Source organism: Jaculus jaculus, chromosome 12 (assembly GCF_020740685.1).
Source record: "Jaculus jaculus isolate mJacJac1 chromosome 12, mJacJac1.mat.Y.cur, whole genome shotgun sequence".
NCBI classification, from domain to species: Eukaryota; Metazoa; Chordata; class Mammalia; order Rodentia; family Dipodidae; genus Jaculus; species Jaculus jaculus.
The window spans coordinates 18,122,544-18,146,794 of NC_059113.1; the positions used below are offsets into that span (position 1 = coordinate 18,122,544).

Here is a 24,251-nt window from a genome sequence, read left to right on the forward strand (position 1 = left end):
GGAGACGGAGCTAGGGCAGTGCGGGGCGGACGGGGGAAGGCTCCCGGGCGCTGGTCGCGGCTGCGGGCGGGAGCCGAGCGTCGCGGGAAGCCGTGGACGCGGAGGTGAGTGTGTCTTGAGGGAAAAGCCGTAGGCTGGAGCCCGAAGCCACGGGAAGTAAGTTTCCCTCGCTCGGCTCCGGCGGGGTGCGGGCGGTTCTGCTGGGCCCGCGCGCGCCTGCCTTCGCCCCCGAGCTGGGTGCCGAGAGCGAGGAGGTGCGGGCCGTCGGGAATTCCGCGGAAAACTCTGCCGTCCTGGGTAGGCTTTTTTTCAAGCTTTTCCAGCTTGAAGCGTGTGCGGGACCCTGCCTCCTGCCCTCGGCTACTACTGTGCTCCCTCGGTCTCCCTCCAGCTCAGGATCCTCCTGCCTCGGCCTCCCATCCAATTAAACCACATCTGGCTCATTTGCTTAAAAACATGTTTTACTTACGTGCGTGCATGAGAGAGAGAGAGAAAAATATGTATATGAATAGGAATGGCTGCCGGATGTGGTGGCGCAGGTCGGTAGGATATTGCTGAAGAGGCGGAGGCAGGAGGATCAGGAATGGGCGTGCAATTTGCCACTGGAAAAGAATGACCGAAACAGGCAGCACCTTTTTTTCGGGGGGTGGGGGCGGTTTCGACGTAGGGTCTCGCTCTAGCCCAGGCTGATCCTGGAATTCACTATGTAGTCTCGAACTCACGGAGATACTCCTACCTCGGCCTCCCAAGGGCTGGGAGTAGGCATGCACAACTACACCCCTGCCAGTCCGCAGAGAAACTGAACTCTAGGCTGATAGGCTTTGCAAGTGTCATTAAGCCCTGAGCCGGCTCCCCAGCCCTACTTTGTGCTGTTCCCAGCGCCCTGAAGGGTTTTGCTGTAGCCTAGGCTGACCTGGAATTCACTGTGTAGTACCAGTCTGCTCTCAAACTCACAGTGATCGTCCTACCACTGCCTCTCAAGTTCTGGGATTAAAGGTGTGAGCCACCTTGCCCAGTCACACTTTTAAAATTTTAAATAACATTAAGTAATTTTAAGTAAATTTCTGAAGGCGAGTATAGTGGCTACATAAGTTTGAGGCCACACTTTTTTCTTTGAGTATGTTATGTACCACCACTTATCTGAAAACTTTGTAGGCTTTTACATAAAATTTGGGACTGGGAATATGACTCAGAAGTTAAAGGCACCTGCTTGCAAAGCCAGCTGGTCAGAGTTCAATTCCCAAGCTTTCCACCAAAGCTGGACCAAAAAGTGGCCCCAGGGCCTGGTGTTAGTTTATTGTACTGCAAGAGGCCAGATACACAAATAAATAAATAACTGGGGCTTCAGATTTGATTCCCCAATACCTACATAAAGCCAGGTGCAAAGTGGAACATGCTTCTGGAGTTCATTTGCAGTGGTAAGTGGTCCTAGTGTGCCCCTTCTGTCTGTCCATCTGCCTTGCAAATAAATTTTAAAAAGGAAAAAAATGGGGCTGGAGAGATGTGGTAGTTACTTGCAGAGCCTGCCTGGGTTTGATTTCACAGTACCCACTTAAAACTAGATCCATAGGGCTGGAGAGATGGCTTAGCGGTTAAGCGCTTGCCTGTGAAGCCTAAGGACCCCGGTTCGAGGCTCGATTCCCCAGGTCCCACGTTAGCCAGATGCACAAGGGGGCGCACGCGTCTGGAGTTCGTTTGCAGAGGCTGGAAGCCCTGGCGCGCCCATTCTCTCTCTCTCCCTCTCTCTGTCCTTCTCTCTGTGTCTGTCGCTCTCAAATAAATAAATAAAAATTTAAAAAAAAAAAAAAAACTAGATCCATAGACTGGTGTGTGTGGCTGGAGTTTGTTTGCAGCTGGCATGCTCCTATTCTCATATTCATTCTGTCATAAATAAATGAAAAATTGAAGTTTTAAAAATAAATTATAAGGGCTGGGCATGGTGGCCAGCCTCGGGCTACCGAGTGAGTTCCAGGTCAGTTTGACTAAAGTGAGACCCTGCTTTGAAAAACTAATTTTGGCATTGTGGTTTTTCTATCCATTTGATGAATTAGGTTATTTATTACTGACCTATTGCTTTTAGGAATTCACTTTTAAAAGATGGCAACTTTTACTCCAAGGAAGAGGAAGCAACATTTATTGAATGGTGATAGGTAAGTCTTAGGCTATGCATATAAACTCTTTAAAAAAAAATCCATCTTGTGGTGTTCTCTTTTATTTCTTAGAATTTCCACTCTTGTATGAAGTTTTTCCATGTGGTGATTATATATATTTATTTTTTCTTTTTAATTTTATTTTGCGGCAGGGGTGGGGGTTGAGGTAGGATCTTGCTGTAGCCCAGGCTTACCTGCAGTTTACTATGTAGTCCCAGGCTGGCCTAACAGCTATCCTCCTATTTCTGCCTCTCAAGTGCTGGGATTAAAGTTGTGTGTCACCATGCCAGACACAGTAAGCTTTTATAATAAATTATTTAGTCCTTTTGGAGGAATGAAAGAGCTATTTGCTATGGCTGGGAAGTATGTCAAATCTTTTTTACTTCCTTTTCTCCACTCATTTCTGTAATATTTAGCATAGTATTTTGCATAGAGCAAATGTTCATCTCTACTAAGCAATGGTAGAAAGTCTATGCCCAATGATTCCTTTGATTTGCAGTTTCACTTTTCAAGGATTTAATTACCTGCAGTTTACTGTGGTCTGAAAATATTAAATGAAAAATATGAATACAGGAGCCAGGCTTGGTGGCACATGCCTTTAATCCCAGCACTTGAAAGGCTGAGGTAGGAGGACTGCATTGAGTTCAGAGACAGTGTAAGACTACATAGTGAATTCAGGTTCAGCTTGAGCTAGAGCAACACCCTACCTCAAAAAAACAAAAACAAAACAAACAAAAAAAGCAAGTACAATGAAGGTAAGACATTTGAGAGAAAGGAAGACTACATTCACATTACTTTTCAAAAAAAAAAAAACAACTTTAAAAAAAAAAAAAACCTTTTAAAAAAATTTATTTGAGAGAGAGGGAGAGAGAGAATCGGCATACCAGAGCCTTCAGCTGCTACAAATGAACTCCAGATGCATGTTCCACCTTGTGAATCTGGCTTATGTGGGTCTGGAAAATTGAACCTAGGTCCTTTGGCTTTTCAGTCAAGTACGTTAATTCCTCTAGCGCCATTCACATTACTTTTATAACAGTTCATTATTATAATTCTATTTTGTTCTTGTTTTATTGCTGATAATTTTTTGAGTCTTAATTTATAAAATAAATTTTATCATAGAAATGAGTTATATATATATATATATATATACATATATATACACGCACACATATAAACATACATATATACACACTATATATACATAATTTGGTACTATCTGTAATTTTCAGCATCCACTTGAGGGTCTTTGAATGTAACCCCCTGTGGATTAAGGAGAGACTATAGTACCCCATACTTACTGCACTGTCATGCCAGAGATGCAAATTACTTCCTAAGTAAGTTTATTACAGAAAATTAATCATAGGGAACTTTTGTAGCCTGTTGAAATATATAAGTAAAAGGTGTATATGGCTTAGACATAGAAAATGTTTTGAAATACTCTAGATGTAGGTTAGAGCTTCTTTGTAAGCACTGTTCATTTTCATAAACATTATTTTTAGGTTCTTTTATAAAGATATTTCAATGCTTTGATAAATACAGAGTTTGAGAATTCAATCATTAAAAATTACTACATAGCCAGGTGTGGACACTTTAATCCCAGCAGAGAAGCAGAGATAGGAGGATCACTGGGAGTTCAAGGCCACCCTGAGACTACATATTAAATTCCAGATCATCCTGGGCTACAGTGAGACCGTACCTCAAAACCAAAGAAAAAAAAAACCTACCACATAATACTTGTTTGGTGGAGGATGATGTATTATTTTGATATGAGCTATAGTAAGACATTTACTAGTAGTTCTACTAAATAAACTTTGAAGTAAAATTATGAACTTATCAAGAGACTTTGTTTCTTTTTATAGCTTATCAGAGAGTCCATCAAAGAAATTAATTTTGAACACGTGTCAAAACAGTGAAAAAATGGAAGAAAAGCATTGCTGTCAACAAGGCTATTTCACTTCAAGCCCACTCAAAACGACTAAAAACAATAGATTGTCTTCTGTCAGTCATAGCTCACCATTTAAATCTGCTATGTCTACCGTATCTTTTTATAATAAGGATAAGTGGTACCTCAATCCATTGGAGAGGAAACTGATAAGAGAGAGTAGATCCACTTGCTTAACAACTAATAATGAAGAGAAATCTTCCATTATAACAGAAAAACTGCAGAGAAAGCTACTCTGTACCAAGAAAAGAAACAAAAAGCCACAGAGGAGTTTAGCTGCCAAAAGTCATCCAAGATATAAGCATATCAAGCCCATGTCAAGAAATTCTAAAAATTCCAAACAAAATCGAATTCCCTATAAGCCAATTACAGACAAAGAGAATAGTTGTTACCCCGCTGAAAATAATCTGAATATTCCTCGGGTGCTAAGCCAAAAAACCAAGCCACAAGTTACACTTCAGGGTGGAGCAGCATTTTTTGTTAGTAGAAAAAAAATCCCTTTAAAAAAGTCATCTCTGGAAGATAAGCCATCACTGGGACACATGCAGAAAAATAATTCAGAAGTGTCTGAAGATGCTGATAAAGAGGCTGTACATGAAAAATCTTTTGTTGAGCAGCAAGTGTCAAAGTGCTTGTTACTAGAAGAGAATTTAAATATTCAGCGACTCAGTGCAAGAAGTAAAAATGAAGAGAAATCAATAAAGGTAAAAAAAAAAACCTTAGATATATTACTTAAAAACAGCTGGCTACATAATAAAACTTCATTGTAGAGTATATATACATAAAAAAACAGAAAAAACAAAACTTAAAAAAAAAAAACACTTTACAGTTTGGAGGGCTGCTTTTACAAAGCCAAAAGTGCTAAACATTCAAAGGTGTTTTGGGCTTTAGGGATGGGGGGTTGTATAAGAATAGCTTTGCTTTTTGGTTTTTCAAGGCAGGGTCTCACTCTCCCAGGCTGACCTGGAATTCACTATAAATTCTCAGGGTGGCCTTGAACACACAGTAATCCTCCTACTTCTGCCTTCCAAGTGCTGGGATTAAAAGCATATGCTACCACACCCAGTTAGAATAGTTTTTGTTCATTTGTTTTAGCTCATACAATGTGACCAGAAATTTTAGTAAAACTGTAGTCCCAGTCCCTGGAACTGATGACTGTACATAATACTCATTGAACTTCTGTTTCTTTTGTACACTGTTTTCACAGTTGCTGTTCTTGTTCATTTGATCTTGAGTATGCCAACACAGCTAGCCTGAAATATTGTGCTGAAATATGACACAAGCTATATTCAGTTCAGTTTTTTCCTGCTCACATTTCTTTAAACCACACATTTAAAACGTTATCATTTCAGTGTATTCAATGTAAAAATTATTAACCAGATATTTTCTCTTTTTGTACAAAATGTGTTTGAAATCTGTTTTACACTTACAATATATCTGAATTCATTCTAGCCATATTTCAAATTCTCATTAGCTACATGTGGCCGGAGGCTGACATATTAAACTGTATGAGTGTGCAGCTTCTATCTTGTCTGTAATATAGATCAGAGAAAAGTCTTTTTTTTTTTTTCCTGTTAAACATTGCCAGGTGTACTATCATGGGAGACATGTTTTTGCTGGCTAGGCTGTGGCAATCTAATACAAGTAATTGTTACTATGTTTATACGAAAGAATACCCTTTGGGGGCTTGAGAGATGGCTCATCAGTTAAAGGCATTTGCTTGCAAAAGAACTCCCTTGTCTTTAATGGTATTTGTTTATTTATTTGAAGAGGAGTATGAGTGAGCTAGGGGCCCTTGCCATTGCAAATGAATACCATATACATGCATCATTTTGTGCATCTGGCTTTACATGGGTACTGGCGTGTCAAACCTGGATCAGCAGGCTTTGCAAGCAAGCACCTTTATCCATGAACCATCTCCCCAACCCATCTTGATAGGAATTTTAGTTATATGGAAATGTAAATGTGTCAGTGCTGTATGGAAATGTATACTTTATGCCCATGTATTTTACTATATGTAAATTTACCTTGGTTTAAAACAATTTAGGGGAGCTGGAGAAGATGACTTAGTAGTCATGGCTTTTGCCTGTGAAGCTTAAGGACCCAGGTTCGATTCCCCAGAATCCATATGGGCCAGATGCATATGGTGACACATGTATCTGGAGTTCATTTGCAGTGGCTAGAGACCCTGGAGTGTCCATTCTTCCCTTCCCCCCATTAACAAATAAATAATAAATAACAAAATAAAAATTTAGGGTACATCTCCAACTAAAATGAAGTCTCAATCCAGCAAAATAAACAAGTTTAGTTTCACAATCTCCCAATTTCTCTGATCAATTTAGTAATGAAAATACAACCTCCACATTGTAAATAGTCTCTGAACTACCATTTTCTATCTTTATTTTCTGAATTTCCCTTCAAGGGGCTAGGCATTCAGTTCTATCTCTATTAAGTAGTGTGAGAAGTGAGGCTATTATGCATCTTAAATTTATAGAATTAGGCTTTCCTCTCTCAAGATTTTGTTAAATACCTACCATTAGTAAGGGGGGTAAACAGGTTTTTCCCACCTCTTCTGAGTTATCTTGGTATTGACTAGGAGTGTAGTGAGGAGGGTTTTGTTCTTTCTTTCTCTCCAAGCAGGAAGATTAGTAGTAAATTAGTAACGTTTGTCAAAGTTTGTTTTTCTACTTCCTGCTCCAAAAAAAAAAAAAAGAAAATGAGACCCTTTATGGGAGAAAACCCTCCACTGATTCCCAAAATGTTACTTTTCTGTCTTTGGATTTTTATTTTTTTAAGATCATGATGAATATTGTCCCTTTCCAGTTTGGTATGAGAAAGTTTTTTTATTTTATCATCTTTACTTTTTCTGAGATTATTTTATTATTATAAAAGAAATGATCTATAACTTTAATTCGGTCAATTTAAAAATTATTTTTATTTGCTTATATGCAAGAGAAACAGAGTGGACTTCTGCCACTGCAAATGAACTCCAGATGTGTGCACCACTTTATGCATCTGATTTTATGTGGGTATTGGGGAATTGAACCCAGGCCATTGATCTTTGCAAGCAAGTGCCTTTAGCCACTAAGCCATCACTCCAGCCCTATTCTGTACTTTGCATTGTGCTCTTTTATAAGATGATTTACATTTACTAGCAGAGGGAATTTTCCTAAAGGCCTGAAAATTGATTTAAAATTCACATTATGCAGTATAATTTAATGTACTATTTTAGAAACATCCGTTGAGATTCATTCACAAAATAGAAACTAAGTAAGAGTTAATGGATTTCCTTTATGGTTTTAATTTAACCTGTTCATTTTCAGGACTCATCAGATGCAGAAGTTTCAAATAATTTTCCTTCCGAGAAATTGCTTGATGGGAAAAAGATGAGTAAGTAAGAGAAAACTCACATGTATAGTTAGTATGAAATTCATATACAATATTTTCTAGGTTGTTTTTAAAGCTAGTGTGCCTATCAGTATCTTTCTTGTGGTCAAGCAGTACAGTATGTTTTGAAAAGCAGGATATGAAATTTTAAGTTAAAACGCTAGACAGAAAAATCTTAATTCATAATTGATCTCTGGCTGTGGCCAAATTACCTAAGTTCTCTAGAGTTAGATATTCTCATTTTTAAAATCCTACTTGCACAAGATAATAGGAAGGAGTCAAGCAATTTATGTTACTATATTTGTGATTAAAGCCCAGTTATGAGCAGAATTTGCTAAGCAATAAAAGTGACATTGAAATTGAGCTTTGGAAATCATGAGATTGTTGTTTGGACCTATTTAGCTTGTTGATCTAGGAAGAGATTCCTAAAGGTTACACCTGGCAAATAGGATTGGGTTTTTTATATATTTATTTATTTATTTATTTATTTATTTATTTGAGAGCGACAGACACAGAGAGAAAGACAGATAGAGGGAGAGAGAGAGAGAATGGACGCGCCAGGGCTTCCAGCCTCTGCAAACGAACTCCAGACGTGTGCGCCCCCTTGTACCTCTGGCTAACATGGGACCTGGGGAACCAAGCCTCGAACCTGGGTCCTTAGGCTTCACAGGCAAGCGCTTAACTGCTAAGCCATCTCTCCAGCCCAAATAGGATTGTTTTGAGGACAACCTGGGCTATAGAGTGAGGTCCAGGTCAGTCTTAGCTAGACTGAGGCCCTGCCTCAAAAGAAAGAAAAGAAAAAAAGAAAGAAAAAATCCTAAAGGGTTAATCTTAATTTTTAAAATTCCTCTGAGTTGTGAAATTATTAATTTATAGTGTCATTGTTTAATAAAGCTGTATATATTAAAGCTATGAATATGTAAAGAGGTTAGTTAACATTTTCCAATCAGATTCTTGAGATTTTACCCCCTTATTTGTATCTGTAGTTTTGGAAATGAATTAAAATCTAAAAATAGACATCTTGACTATTGTAAGAAACTGAAGATTGTGGAAAGAACAAAAAATAAAATAAAAGCATAATCTGGAATAATAACCCTTAGAGTATCTAATAGTATATAGAATTACTTGTAATTCTGAAATATTTACTGACTGCTAACTAAATACATTATTGGTTTTTTTTTAAATACATTATTACCAATATTTACTGACTGCTAACTAAATACATACTAAGCAGTGCTAAAAGCGTAATAATGGGCTGGAGAGATGGCTCAGTGTTTAAGGCACTTGCCTGCAAAGTCTAACAACCCTGGTTTGATTCTCTAGCACCCACATAGAGCCAGATGCACAAAGTAGTGTGTGTATCTGGAGTTTGTTTGCAATGGCTAAAGACCCCAGGATACCCATTCTCTTTCTCTCTTCTTCTCATCTTCTCTCCTTACAAATAAATAAATTTTAAAAATGGGATAGTATATGTTATAAATTTCAAGTGGGTTGTGCTCCCACCACTGAGATAATGGAGTATATTAAAATATGGTTTCTTTTTGCAATGGTAATACATTTCTTTTCAAATGAATTCATTCAAGCACATAGTCTTAAGTTTAAAGGAAAATATTTAATGAATAAAATGAAACAGATGCAACAAAGATAATGGCATGAACATATACAAATGACTGAAGTTTATTACTGAGTAGCTACAGTATATCATTTAGTTCTTCATAGTCCTAGGGAGTAGGTTCTATTCTCTTTTTGTGAGAATTAAATTTAAGTAATTTACTCAGGCAGTATATCATTTAGTTCTTCATAGTCCTAGGGAGTAGGTTCTGTTATGCTCTTTTTGTGAGAATTAAATTTAAGTAATTTACTCAGGCCCGTTAAGGCTCACCTACCTTGGTCTTGTTTTTAGAAGATGAGCTTTAATTATTTTTCACTGCAAAATTAATATTTTTTAAACAAATAGTCCACTTAGTATTTTCTTAAATTATGCTGCTGTTTTAACTTTGACCTTTAAAAAGTAAGCTTCTTACTTTTCTATACTTTTAGATTTATAGAAAAGTTATTAAACAATTCTGAGAATTATATATACCCCTCAACTTATTTCTTCCACTATTAGCATATTTCATTACTACTACCTTTGTAAAAGCTTAGACACTAGCAATAATATATTACTGTTAACTGCTTCCTAGACTTTGAGTTATACATTAATATAGACATATCTCTAGTTGTTTCTGTGTGTATTCCTTTTCACAAGTTCATGTTAGTGTGTCTAACTGAGTACCACAGGATTTATTCTGCCCTTCTATATGGTACATTTTGATTAATGATTCATTGTGGGTTAACTTTTCCATAAAGTGTTAGTATGTATAATTTTTTTAAATATAAATGCCTATTGTGCTAACACAGTTTACTGAAGACTGGTATTTGAACTACTTGTATCTACATGCCAATACAGTAATGTGTTTAGTTATAGTTAAGGCTTGTATTCAGGTGATGCGGATGTTTTGGCTTATTAACCATTGAAGTCTTCTAGTTTCAAGTTTAGATTTTACTTGGTAATATACCTATTGCTGTTTTTTACCCCTTGCCAGTTTCTTCCAAGTCCATTGTCTATCCCATCTTCAGTGTATCTTCAGTCAGTACAAAAAGGTAGGAAATGTTCTTGCTTTAATGCCCAGATTTTATTAACTACATGGATTCCTTTTTCTCTTACAAGGCAACTTAATTTGGAGAACAGTTTTTCTTCACCACTCTGGGGAATGGGAAATAATATTGAAAGTAAAAGTCAGGTGTGGTGGTGTATGCCCTTAATCCCAGCACTAGAGAGGGTGAAGTAGGAGGTTCCCTGAGTTCAAGGCCAGCCTGGCCCAAAATTTGACCTTGCCTCACAAAAAAAAGGGGGCGGGGAGATGTCTAGTGTCTTATTCAGCCCTATGGAGTATGAATGAGACAATGAGGCAGGAAGATCACTTGAGCCCAAATGTTTGAGTCCAGCGACCAGAATGAGGAGAAGGCAGCCTCATCTCCAAAGAAAAGCCTGGCATTTTTAATGGAATAGTATATTCCCTGAAAAACATATTTAGTGAAATTGTGGTTTTAGTTGGATATGTGTTATGTGTGTAGTCATGAAAAAATAAGCCATATTTCTTGCTATATGTTTGTTACATTAGTTGGAAATCACTTTCAGACAAATACTAAGGCTTGACTTAAAAGCATTAGATAGTAATTGTCTGCACTTCTAATTTAGAGTAGTTTTTCCTTGCCTATTTACTTTTACTTGTAAATCTTGCATTCCTTTTATGCAAGAGTCTTTATTTATTTATTTATTTACTTACTTACTTCCTTACTTATTGGTTTTTCTAGGTAGGGTCTCATTTTAGCCCGGGCTGATCTGGAATTCACTATGGAGTCTCAGGGTGGCCTCGAAATCACAGCTGGGATTAAAGGCCTGTGCCACCACGCCCAGCTTGCAAGAGTCCTTTTATGCAAAGACAAGGGCTACAAATAGAAATGCCTTACAATCAGGCAGGCTGGGTGTAGCCTGGGAACAGCTGGAGCCTGCTTGCGGCATTTAAGAGGACAAATGTCATTTGACTCCAACCAGTCAGAAGATTCTTCAAACGAATAAAAGTCTTAGTGACTTTTTAGTGTCACTTACGATATTGGAAATACAGTTTTGTAAATTTTTTTTATTTTTCAAGGTAGGGTCTCACTCTAGCTCAGGCTTACCTGGAATTCACTATGTAGTTCCAGACTGGCCTTGAATTCACGAGGGATCCTTTTACCTGTGCCTCCTGTGTGTTGGAATTAAAGGCTTATGCCACTACACTCAGCTGTAAATACACATTTTCAAGTAAACTCTAGATTTTAAAATATGTTTTTAATGATATGTGGGACAGCCAACTATATCTACTCGACCAAAATATTTGTGTTCTTAAAAATTTAAAGTATGAGGGCGCTACTTGAACTTACTAGCATCAAGTATAAAGTTGCTGGTGACTCTGGTTGCCTTGGGTCTGCGATGCTCAACAGTAAAGTCTACTTTACTATTGTGGAATAATAGGGATTTCTTTAAATGGATAAATATTATCCTAGGATTCGCTTTATCAGGTTAAAATAAAATAAGCCTTAGGACAACTTTTTCAGAGTAGTTACCTTCCAAAGTGATTCTCTATGTAATTGTATCTGATGCCATAAATTATGGAAAGTTCCTTGCATTGAACAGCACAGTTTGAGTCTAGACACTGGAATGCACTAGTTGAAGAAATTACTATCTTGTTGATGTGTAAGTACTTACAGTTTTTGTATTTCAGATCTCTAGTGGAAGAGCAGTCTCCTGTGGGTTCTGTCACATGTACTAACTTCTTGAAACAATCCAATGTACAGAAAATTGTGAATACCAGAGATTCAAATAAAGAAACAAAAGACCAGTTCTTCATTGTGAGTAAATTCAAAACAAAGCACCTCCTTTGTGTGGCTTTCACATGCAGAATATGCAATCAGACATTTGTCTCAGCATTGTTAAATATTCTAAGTTGTAAATTGACACTTTTGTTGGGTAGTTAGCCAAGGGACTGTTAAGCTGGTTGTTAGGCAATGTTAATATTTTAGTAGGATTCCAATGAATGATTCGTTTTAGGTAAGAATAATTACTTTTCAACCAAAAGTTTAATGGAATTAACTACATTAAATTAGAACTTGGTTTGACCAATTGGACATGGACTGAATCCTTTTCTATGCTGTCTGAGAGTTAAAAATGATTTTGACCTCCTGCAGTTTCCTAAGTGGCTGGGATTGCAATCCTGTACCACCAGGCCCAGCTATTAAAAATTATAAAACAATGATAAAAATGGGAGACATGGTCTGAAAACCTAAAATATTTACTTCTGGCTTTTTACAGTACTCTGGAGGCAGAAGTAGAAGGCTCACCCTGATACTACATAGTGAATTCCAGGACAGCCTGGGCTAGAGTGAGAACCTACCTTAAAAAAAAAAACTTTGCCTCAATAGTTGAGATCTACAAATCCTATTCTCTTATGAAGCATTGCTTGCCGGGCATGGTGGCGCACGCCTTTAATCCCAGCACTTGGGAGGTAGAGGTAGGAGGATTGCCGTGAGTTCGAGGCCACCCTGAGACTTCATAGTGAATTCCAGGTCAGCCTGGGCTAGAGTGAGACCCTTACTTGAAAAACCAAAAAAGAAAAAAAAAAAAAGAAGCATTGCTTTATGCTCCTGATAATACCAGGCTTTGAGTTGTCCAATTGGAATACAGAGGCTGGCAATTAATCTTTTTTATCTGTAAAATCAGAATCAAAACTGGATCACTTGGCATTTCAGGCAAGTGCCTTAACCTCTAAGCCATTTCTTCAGCGCCCCCCCCCCTTTTTTTTTTTAAATGAGAGAACGAGAATTGACATGCCAGGTCCTCCAGCCACTGTAGTCAAACTCCAGACACATGGGAAACCTTGTGTGCATGTGGCTTATGTGGGATCTGGAGAGTTGAACATGGGTCCTTAGGCTTCACAGGCAAGTGTCAGCCACTAAGCTCTCTTTCCAGCCCAGGTTTTTTTTAAATTATTATTTTGTATACTGTCCATTTAGAGAGAAAACTCATTATTTTCATTAATTTATTGCTTTTGTAGTTCTCCTCATTCCATTTCATTTGAGAGTGATGAAGAGAATATAGTAACCACCTTCATTGAGTAGTTCACTTATGCAAGCCTAAAAGAAAAATAAGGACAACTGGGAATGGATGATTGCATGAACCTAATTTCAAGCTTTTTGGGGTAATATTGACATGACTCTCATGTTTGTGTGTGTTCTTTAATCACAGGATGCAGGTCAGAAACATTTTGGGACGACTATGTGTAAGTCTTGTGGCATGATCTATACTGCCTCCAGCCCTGAAGATGAAATGCAACATGCTCACTATCACCACAGATTTCTGGAGGGAATTAAATATGTGGTAAGTCAAAGAGTCTTTCAAGCTGGGTGTGGTGGCACACTCTTTAGACCTAACACTCTAGTCCTTGCACTCAGGAGGACAAAGTTGGAGGATCACCCTGAGTTCAAGGCCAGCCTGGGGGCTGCAGGGAGACCTTGCCTAAAAAAAGGTGGGGGGGGGTGCAATCCATGTGCCAGCACCCATACTGTGAGTTCAAGGCCACCTTGAATTCCTGAATTGTGAATTCAGAGCAGCCTGGACTAGAGCAAGACACTACCTCAAAAAAAAAAAAAAAAAGTCTTTTGTTGTAGCTGGGTGTGGTGTGCATACCTTTAATCCCAGTACTTGAGAGGCAGAGGTAGGAGGATCACTGACTTGGGAGGCCACCCTGAAACTACATAGTGAGTTGCAGGTCAGCCTGAGCTAGAGTGAGACTCTGCCTTTAAAAAAAAAAAAAATTAGCTATTGAAAAGTCTAAATACCTACAAATATTTCATTGCCATTAAAAGTTTCCTTGTCCTTAAAACTAAAGGTGTAATCTAAACAGAAGAAGCACTATGAGTTGAAGATTAATCTAAGGTATATAGTAAGTTCCAAGCCAGTCTAGGCTACAGAATGGAACCTTGTCTCAAGAAAACAAAACAGCCACATGTGGTGGTTCATACCTTGAATCCTGTTACTCAGAGGCAGGAGGATTGCTGTGAGGTCAACGCTACCCTGAAAATGCAAAGTGAATTCCAGGTCACCTTGGGCTAGAGTTAGACCCTACCTTGAAAAAGCAACAAAAGAAAAAGTAAAACAGATGATTGATTAATTAATTGATTGATAGCTCCGACCCTGACCCCTAAATTTATTTATTTATTTATTTATTTATTTATTTATTTATTTATTTATTTATTTATAGGTAGTCTTGCTCTAGCCCAGGCTGACCTGGGATTCACTATGTAGTCTCAGGGTGACCTCAAGCTCTACCTCTGAGTAATTAAAGATATGTACCACCAATACCTGGCTTCCAAATACTTGATTCTCAGTCAGTTCCACCAGATTTTGCTATTGTCTTCAACTTTGCTTATTTGGTTGGTTATGTTGCCTAGAGTGACCATTTTCTCCGTGATGACTGAAATCATATCAAGTTAGAAAACCCTTTCCAGGTGTCATATCCCTTCGTTCGTTAAAGCACTGCTACAGATTGATTCTAAAGCCCTAAGACAGCCTGTGGTTTGTAATCAAGTATAGGGGACAGAAATGTAAGGATGATACTCATGCACACAGGTTACAGCACATACACCGATAAGGTTCACGGATGGAAACCATTAAGTAGAGAATTAACTTAGTGCAATTAGTGGGCTCTCTGGATCTGTATCCCTATTGTGTTTTATGCCATGCTTAGGAATAAGCACATGGACCCACTGAGGGTGAAATGTAAGGATAAGAGTTTCTGTACCCTTCCTGCAGAGCTAATTCAGGTTAACTGGGTCAGATCTGTGCTGAGCTGCTGAAAGGAGAAGGCATTTGGGCCTTGTGACTGCCTGGGTTTGTCACTCCTTAGTCCAGTTGTACCCTTTTTGTAAACTTCTCTTGGAACAGCCTACTTGCCCACATGCCTACCTCAAGTAGTTCAACATTTCTTTATTTATGAACCTATAAAGGGGCTTTATTTGACTTTGCTTACACATGTGTCTCATATTAAGTCTTATTTCAGGGCACCTGGTTTTGTGACCTTTATATATTCTGCCTTATTATTTTAATTGGATTTCATCTTTTTTTTTTTTTTTTTTGTCAGCCATTATAGTCCTTTCACTGCCTCCAGACCAAGCTTCTAGTTTTGTTGTTGTTGTTGTTTATAAATTAACACCTCCAACCATCCTTTTGGCAGGGCTGGAAAAGAGAACGTGTGGTAGCAGAGTTTTGGGATGGAAAGATTGTGTTGGTTCTGCCACGTGATCCAAGCTATGCTCTCAGAAAGGTATGGACTCTTATCTTTGATTCTTATTCTTCCTTTACCCCAAAGAAAACAGCCTATGTTGAATTGTACACTTTCTTCCTGATAAATAAGCCACCTTGATGAGTGCTTGAGGGTAGTAACTAGTGGTTTATATAAAATAAGCATAGAAAATAAATAATGTTTTTTAAAGGGCTGGAGAGATGGCTTAGCACTTAAGGTGCTAGACTATGGAACCTAAAGAACCTAAGTTCCATTCTTCCTTACCCATGTAAGCCACAGGCACAAGGTGGTCATTGCCTTTAATTCCAGCACTCAAGAGACAGGCAGAAGGATCACTATGAATTTGAGGCCCACCTGGAACTACAGAGTAAGTTAGTTAGTTCCAGGTCAGCCTGGGCTAGAGTTAGACCCTTACCTCAAAGGAAAATAAAATAAAATTACAAGACAAATAAAAGTGTCTTTGTTAGAGATTATATAAACCACCTATAGCTCATTTATATCTTCATCTTCCACTGTGGAGGATAAACTAAGCTTTTCAGGTTTGGAAAATTATTGGTCCAATCTATTTCTTATATTGGTGTTGCCTGTATTTCTTGAATTGAGTGTATAGCCCACAAGAACAATAAATACGGCTAAAACAAATATATTTTGGTGCCTCCTAACTTATCACCCCTAGGATTTTAAATTTCACTAAAAGTCTTCTTTAGGTTTTAATTTTATTATGAACTTTTGCTATATGAACAATGGTCGCATTCCCCTGTGTTATGCTCCTCTGTTCTCTCCTGACCTCCAGATCTCCATTCCATTGAGAGTCCTCTTCAATGGGGCAGGGTTGCAGAGTGCCTCAGGATAACTCCTTCTCACTCTGTAGCTCATACAGTATTTCTGCTCCCTCTTACACCATGTTTCCTGAGCCTTGGCAGGTGTTTTAGTGTTAAGCTGTCTCCAACTTCTTGGTTTCTGCTTTGATGAGTTATGAGCGTCCTCAGTGTCTATTGCCATCTCCCTGGGGCGGGTTTCTAGGTTAGCAGTGAAAGCAGCACTTAGGTTTAAATTGCCACTTCCAGGCTGCAGTAATGGCTCCGTGGTTAAAGGCACTTGTTTGCAAAGCCTAATGGCCTGGGTTTAATTCTCCAGGACCTACATAAATCCAGATGCATAACAGTAGCACATGTATGTGGAGTTGGTTTACAGTTGGCAAGAGGCCCCAGTGTGCCCATTACCTGTCATTCCTGGTAGGCAGTGGTTATCTTGTCTTATTTTATTGACTGATCTTGTTTCACTCCCTGGTTTTCACTGCCTTCTGTAAAACAAATAAACGAAAAGAAACAGATATTTCTAACTAATAGTGAGGTTATCATGGATTAAGGGGTATAAATATAATTAGTTAAGAGGCATTTTGATGAGTGTAACCACTCTTCTGGGCTAAAGACTAGTGGGAGCTTCTCTCTGGAATATATGATCATCGTTAAAATAGATTTTTTAAGCCCTATGTCCTAAGTACCAGATACATGTGTCAACCCTGAAATAATTGCATTTGTGTAAATTTAGGAAATACAGATAAAAAGAAGCTAATTGATGGTACTCATGTCTTGTGGAAATATATTTTGTTTTTCTTGTGCTTTTTAAAACCATTTATGTTTTGTTCCTTTTAACATCATTAGGTTGAAGATGTCCAAGAACTTGTTGATCATGAATTGGGGTTCCAGAAAGTTGTTCCTAAATGTTCAAACAAAACCAAAACTTTTCTCTTTATATCTGATGAAAAAAGGGTAGTTGGATGTTTAATTGCAGAGCCCATCAAACAGGTATAGTTTGTCTCTTACATTACTGGCATAGCATGTGAGAAAAATAAAGTAGTAGCAAGAAGGCTTAGGAAGCATCTAAGACTTCCATTAATGACTTTTCTATTAAAATATCCTTGACTACAACTGAATTCATTTACATTATATTTGGTATTTTACCTTATATAAGCAGAATAAGTCAGTCTTATGTTCATGTACTCTATTTCAATACCTGGAACTATAAAAATATGATTTTACATAAAGTCTGTAAATACAGTTATTGAACATACAGATTAGTGGATATACTTGACAAAATAGTCATTATACATTCCTTAATTAGAAATCTTCTTTAGATACTGTTGCAGTCAGGTTCGCATTGCTGGTAGAAATCACCCAACCAAGAGCAGCTTCTGGGGAAAAGAGGTTTATTTTGGCTTACAGGCTCGAGGGGAAGCTCTACGAGGGCAGAGAAAAACGACAGCATGAGCAGAAGGTGGACATCATTCCCTGGTCAACATCAGGTGGACAATAGCAACAGGAGAGTGTGCCAAACTGCATGGGGAAACTGGCTGTAACACTGATAAGCCTGCCCTCCAAAATACACTACCTCCTGGAGGCTCTAATCCTCAAATCGTCATGAACTGGGAACCTAGCATTCAGAACACCTAAGTTTATGGGGGACACCTGAATCAAACTGCCACAGATACTAATTAGCAGTGTTTTAAAGAAAAGTTTCCCTTAGAAACTTTTTAAAGAACTCAAAGAAAAGCAGTTTGCACAAAGTGGCACATCTGTCAAGTAAACAAACAATCAAATGCATACCCATTAGTGCAGGTCTATTATTAAAAAAAATGACAGTACCAAATGTTAGCAAGGATTCAGGGAAACTAGTTATAACACGTAGTGGAAATATAAAATGTTGTAGCTGCTCTGGAGAAAGTTTGATACTTTCCAAAAAATATGAACATATAGTTACCTTATTACCCTGTGGTCATATTCTAGAGAGATGAAAGAAAACAAATCCAAACCAAAACCTGTACACATTGTCTCGGAATCAAGGCTGGCAGTTTGTTCAAACTGTTGTTTTCAAAGAGGAGCCTGAAGAAACCTGTTTCTATGGTCTGTTGGCTATTTCAGAAACGTGAAAATGTAATGGTCAATTCATTAGAAAGAAACATCTGACTAGAGGAAACAAAAAACTGTACACAGTGTATATAGCAACTTTATTTGAAGTAGCTAACCCTGCAAACAATTATAGTGACCTTCACTATTAGAGTACTTACAAAAGCGATGGTACAGCCATGCAGTGGAATACTACTACTTACAAAAATAAAAAAGGAACTTGGGGCTGGAAAGATGGCTTAGCAGTTCAGGTGCTTGCCTGTGAAGCCTAAGGACCCAGGTTTGATTCCCGAGTACCCATGTAAGCCAGCTGCATTAGGTGGCACACATGACTACAGTTTGTTTGCAGTAGCTAGAGATGCACCCATTCTCTCTTTTTTCTCTCTCTCAAATAAATATATATATTTTTTAAAGGAACAGGTGGATGGTTCTTAAGGGTAGTGTGTAGCATGAAACACAGCCAATTTTATATATTTTATACATGCTGTATTAAATAATGCTGCCAGGGATTGGGGGAGGTAATTCCTGAGGGGGATGGTAGAGAGAAAGCAGAAGACTGTAATGATGTATGTCTTGATGGTAGTTGTGTCTAAGTGCATTCAAGACGCATATGATGTAATGTCAACAATAGTACATACATTCTACTAATGTTCATTTCTTGGTTTACATATTTTAATATAGTTTTGTAAGATGTAACCATCAAAGAAATTGTGTAAAAAACATGTCTTGGGGCTGGAGAGATGGCATCAGTGCTTGCTTGCAAAGCTTGATGGCCCAGATTCAGTTCCTCAGTACCCATATAAAGTCACATGCATAACGTGGTGCACACATCTGAAGTTCATTTGTAGCAACTGGAGGCTTTGATGCACCCATACACACACGCTCTCTCATAGGTGATAGTTAGATGACAGATAGATAGAGATGATAGAAAGAAAATACTAGTTTTATGCCGCTTTTTCTTTGCATGTTTTGTGTGTGTGTCTGTGTGATTTTAGATAGGGTCTCAATCCAGGCTGATGTGGAATTCACTATATAGTTTCAGGGTAGCTACAAACTCACTTTGATCCTTCCACCTTGGCCTCCTAAGTGCGTGCACCATTATGCCTGGCAAGAATTTTTATTTTTGTGGAATCGATTGATAGGTTTTGTTTAAGGGTTGTTTCTTGGAAATATGAACTCTTTTGTGTTTTTAGCTGTAAGTTCTCCTATATCACTGCAGGCCTTTCGTGTCCTGTCTGAACCAGCTGCACCAGAATCCTCAAGCTCTAAAGAATGTTCTAGAGCTTGGCAATGTTCAGATGTACCAGAACCTGCCATCTGTGGGATAAGTAGAATATGGGTTTTCAGACTGAAAAGAAGAAAACGCATTGCGAGACGACTGGTAGATACTGTCAGGTAAGAAACAGGTAGATGCAGGCCTTGAACCGTGGATTGTTTAGTTTTCCCAGAAACTTTCGTGGCTCATGAGCCAACAGGAAGGACATTGGTAAAACACTCTGGATAAATACTGTCAAACTCAGGCTAAGGCAGATGTTGGCATTGGAAGAAAATAACTTCTTAACATATTAGCCCTGGCTACCCTTGAAATGTGATTCTCTTGCCTCTGCCTGACAAGTGCTAGAATTCCAGGCATTTACCACCATGCCTGGCTCAGTGTATAATTCTTAAGTGCAGAATATTTTCAGTTTCAGAACTGTCAGTCCGCCCCGGAAGAGCAGGTATTGGGATAGCAAAAGCATCTCTCATGACATCCAGGAAGTGAAGAAAGGGAAATACAGGAAGGAGGTAGGCAAGATTTAGCTCCCAAGTACATGGCTCAAGTGACCTATGTCCTCTAATGGAGTCCCATCTACTTTCTGTAAAAATATTTAAGCCAGGTGTGGTGGTGCACACCGTTAATCCCAGCACTGGAAAGGCAGAGGTTAGGAGGATCACCATGAGTTCGAGGGTACCCTGAGACTACATAGTTAACTTCAGGTCAGCCTGGGCTAGAGTGAAACTCTACCTCAAAACATCCAAAAAAAGGCCAGGCGTGGTGGCAAACGGCTTTAATCCCAGCATTTGTGAGGCAGAGTTAGGCGGATTGCTGTGAGTTTGAGGCCAGCCTGATACTACAGAGTGAATTCCAGGTCAGCCTGGGCTAGAGTGAGACCCTACCTAGAAAAAAAAAAAAAAAAATTTCTCTGTTTTGAATTTTTATTTCTTTGAGAGACAGAATGGGTGTGCCAGGGCCTTCAGCCACTGTAAACAAACTCTAGACACATGCATGGAATCAAACCTGGGTCCTTTGCAGGCAAACACCTTTACTGCTAAGCCATCTCTGCAGCCCTTTAAGAACATTTTTTGAGCTGGGTGTGATGGTGCACACCTTTACCTCCAACACTTCAGAGGCAGAGGTAGGAGGATTGCCATCAGTTTGAGGCCACCCTGAGACTACATAGTGAATTCCAGGTCAGCCTGGGCTAGAGCATGGCACTACCTCAAAAAAACAAAAAAAAGAAAAATTTCTTGACAATTTCCACATATATGCATAACTTATTTTTAAACACCCACCTACTTTTATTACTTCCTAATGCCATATTGTAAATCCAGCAAAAGATAAATCGGAATGCTCATAATCTAGTGTGTCCAGACATCATACACAGAGTTGTGCTGTACTAGGTCATCTAGAGCTTCATTAAATTGACATGACCATCATAAAAAGTATAGACAGGGGCTAAGAAAAAATGGCCCAGTCGTTAAAGGTGTTTGCGTGCACTGCCTGCTGGCCTGAGTTTTATTCTTAAACTGCCCACGTAAGACAGACATAAAATAGTAGTATCTAGTGTTCATTTGCAAAGGCAAGAGGCCCTGGCACACCCACACCCACACACACACACAAGCAGATAACTGTAAACAAATGAATAATTTTTAAAGCATAGTCAGTTATAGAGTATCCTTCAATGTTGGCCCCTTTAAAATAAAGTTTGTGGTTAAAATTGGTGGTAGGGGAGCCAGACATGGTGCACTGTAATCCCAGCACTTGGGTGGCCGAGGCAGGAGGATCACTGTTGGTTTGAAGCCAGTCTGGGACTACATAGTTAAATTTTAGGTCAGCCTACTTGGAGGGAGGAGAGAGAATGGTAGTAGAGACTGCCTGTGATTTCACATACCTATACTGGCAGTATCTGTGAGGTAGAGAGAAGAGGTGTCATATGTTCAAGTATAACCTAGACTACATAGTGAAACCTTTTCCCAAAAACAAAAGGCACTCTGTAGACTGAGGGAGGGAGGAATGCTGTTTGAAGCCAGCCTGAGACTACATAGTGAATCCAGGCCTGGGCTAAAGCAAGACCCTACCTCAAAACAAAAATAAATAAATAAATAAATAAATATAACTTAAAAACAACAAAAAGGACCGGGCATGGTGGCACATGCCTTTAATCCCAGCACTTGGGAGGCAGAGGTAGGAGGATCATCATGAGTTTTAGTCTACCCTGAGATTACATAGTGAATTCTACATCAGCCTGGGTTAGAGTGAGACCCTACCTTGAAACCCACCCCCCCACACACACACACACAAAAAAAGTCCTGGCTTAGCAGTTAAGGCACTTGCCTGTGAAGCTGCCCCAAAAGGACCTCAGTTCAATTCCCCAGGACCCACATAAGCCAGATGCACAAGGTAGCACATGTATAAGACTGGTGATGGTCAATTCCATCATCTGTGCCTTCTAATTTTCAACACCTCTTACTAGCTGCTTACTTTTTTTTTTTTTTTCTTTAATTCAGAACTGGTTGTGATCTCGAGTTCTCTCATCTGTGAGATGATATCATTAGGTTCTTATCACTAAAATCCCAAGCATTTTCTAACAAAAAAATAATGATTTTAGTCAGGAGTATTTCTTTAAATTGTGTTCAGGTTTAATCAGAATGTTGATAGTCTCTTCCTCTTTTTTAGGAATTGCTTCATGTTTGGTTGCTTTCTCAGCACTAATGAAATAGCATTTTCTGACCCGACTCCAGATGGCAAGTTATTTGCAACCAAGTACTGCAATACTCCTAATTTTCTCGTATATAATTTTCATAGTTAGAAGCTGATTGCAGTCATAAAACAGGTGCCATGTTTTATAAGTTCAGATGGGTCCTTATACACTGTAAACTGTTATCAAAATGAAAGTTACTGAGACTGATACACAAATTTGTATACCAGTTTTGTTCCTTCTGTTAGAAAGCTAGGAGTAAATTTGTTCAAAATTATTTGGGATACAAAGAAAATATATTTGGGTGTACTCCACATCCTTAATTATGAAACTTTATAGTTGCAACTTGAAAGCAGTGGTGCTTCCTAAGTAGGATTACTGGCAGAGCAATAAGTAGTATGAACTTACTTCGGACTCAGGAGTGTATTGTCATGCCCATCAGAAGCAGACGTAGTTCTAAACTGAGGCAAGTAATTTTCCATATCCAATTTTTAATGGCAATTCCTGCACTCTTTTACATAGTTCTTTTCAGGCATATTCTGTAGCAACTCAGTTGGGTATATATTTACACAGTGTTCTGTCATGCTTACTCTTGTCTGATTTCAGAAGGTAAGCAGGGTCAGGCCTAGATATTGGATGAGAGTTTTGAAATTCTGGTTTGTATTAAGATAGTAAGGAATGACAATATCCCATGTACATTTAAAACAGAATTCTATAGCTTAGTATTTTAATCAGCTAAACAATCAAGTTAATCAGATGTGAGACCTTATTAAATTATACATGATCATTTTGTCATTTCATCTATTTTTTTTGTATGAGAATGCTGGTACTAATTTTTAGGCAACTTAGTAATTGAAGTCACTAGTAAAATGGATGCCTAGTTGGATTGATTGATTAATTTGGCTTCATATGTTTTTGTTTAAATATGTCTCATTTGACCAGGTATGGTGGCTCACCCCTTTAATGTTAGCACTTGTGAGGCTGGTGCAGGAGGATTGCCACAAGCTCCAGAACAACCTGGGCTACAAAATGAGACCCTGCCTGAAACATCACAAAAAAGTACACCTTAATTGGCAAATATCATTACAAAACATGGTAACAGAAGGTTATCAAGGGTATGAAATCTATCAAAAGTAATGGACCAGGCTGGGGATCTAGCTAGTGGTAGAGTGCTTTGCCTAACAAAAATAATAAACCAGATGCCACAATGATACTGTGTAATATTATATTCCCAGCTGTGCATGTGCTTTCCAGGGTAAATCTTGGATACTCACTTTGTAAAGCAAAAGGTAATGTAACTGCTTTCTGACAATCAGACTTTTTAAGAAATAATTTTCCAAGTTGTCTTGCTCTGTGTTCATCTACGATCCTTTGTATTTCAAAGTTAACTGTTTCAAAATTTAATATCCCTGGCTTCTACAACTAATGGAGATGTTTTAAAATGTGTGTAGTTATATAAACATTTTAATGATATTTTCTGCACTACTGTTAATTCTTTTAAATGTTTTATTAAAAGTTTTATTAATACTCATTTGCTGTCTTTGCAATAAATCTTGACATTTTGGTCTCTTATGCAGTTGAGTGCTCAGATATATTGTTAAATTGTTTTTGTCATTATAAACATTTGAGCTGGGTGTGATGGCGCACGCCTTTAATTCCAGCACTCAGGAGGCAGTGGTAGGAGGATTGCTGTGAGTTCGAGGCCACCCTGAGACTCCAGTTTCAGGTCAGCCTGGGCTAGATAAAGACCCTACCTCGAAAAAATGAAATAAAATAAAAAATAAATATTTGGACTGGAGAAATGGCATAGCTGCTAAGGCACTTACCTGCAAAGCCAAAGGACTCAGGTTTGATTCCCCAGGACCCATGTAAGCCAGATGCACAAAGTGTCACATTATGTCTGGAGTTCGTTTGCAGTGGCTGGAGGCCCTGGCATGCTCATTCTCTTTCTCTCTCAAATAAGTAAATATTTTTAAAAGATGGGCTGGAGAGATTGCTTAGTGGTTAAGCACTTGCCTATGAAG

The 24,251-nt window shown here is 38.5% G+C and overlaps 1 protein-coding gene and 1 non-coding gene across 4 annotated transcripts; both read left to right on the plus strand.

Annotated features, from left to right (window-relative positions):
* Positions 1-23,758, plus strand: Esco2 (establishment of sister chromatid cohesion N-acetyltransferase 2). Of its 3 annotated transcripts, none has more exons than XM_045131775.1 (11): positions 1-104; positions 2,081-2,150; positions 4,010-4,796; positions 7,416-7,482; positions 10,065-10,122; positions 11,787-11,913; positions 13,307-13,438; positions 15,294-15,383; positions 17,027-17,170; positions 19,488-19,663; positions 22,206-23,758. In XM_045131775.1, exons 2-11 carry the CDS (start codon positions 2,098-2,100, stop codon positions 22,336-22,338), a joined length of 1,767 nt encoding a protein of 588 aa, XP_044987710.1. In that variant the 5' UTR covers positions 1-104; positions 2,081-2,097; the 3' UTR covers positions 22,339-23,758. The 3 variants fall into 3 exon arrangements, with proteins under 3 accessions (XP_044987710.1, XP_044987711.1, XP_044987712.1); XM_045131776.1 differs by lacking the exon at positions 22,206-23,758 and adding an exon at positions 19,954-20,070; XM_045131777.1 differs by lacking the exons at positions 19,488-19,663; positions 22,206-23,758 and adding an exon at positions 18,149-18,365.
* Positions 18,190-18,326, plus strand: LOC123453923. Its single transcript, XR_006633093.1, has one exon. It is a non-coding gene; the product is annotated as a small nucleolar RNA SNORA2/SNORA34 family (small nucleolar RNA).
* Positions 23,759-24,251: the final 493 nt, after the last annotated feature.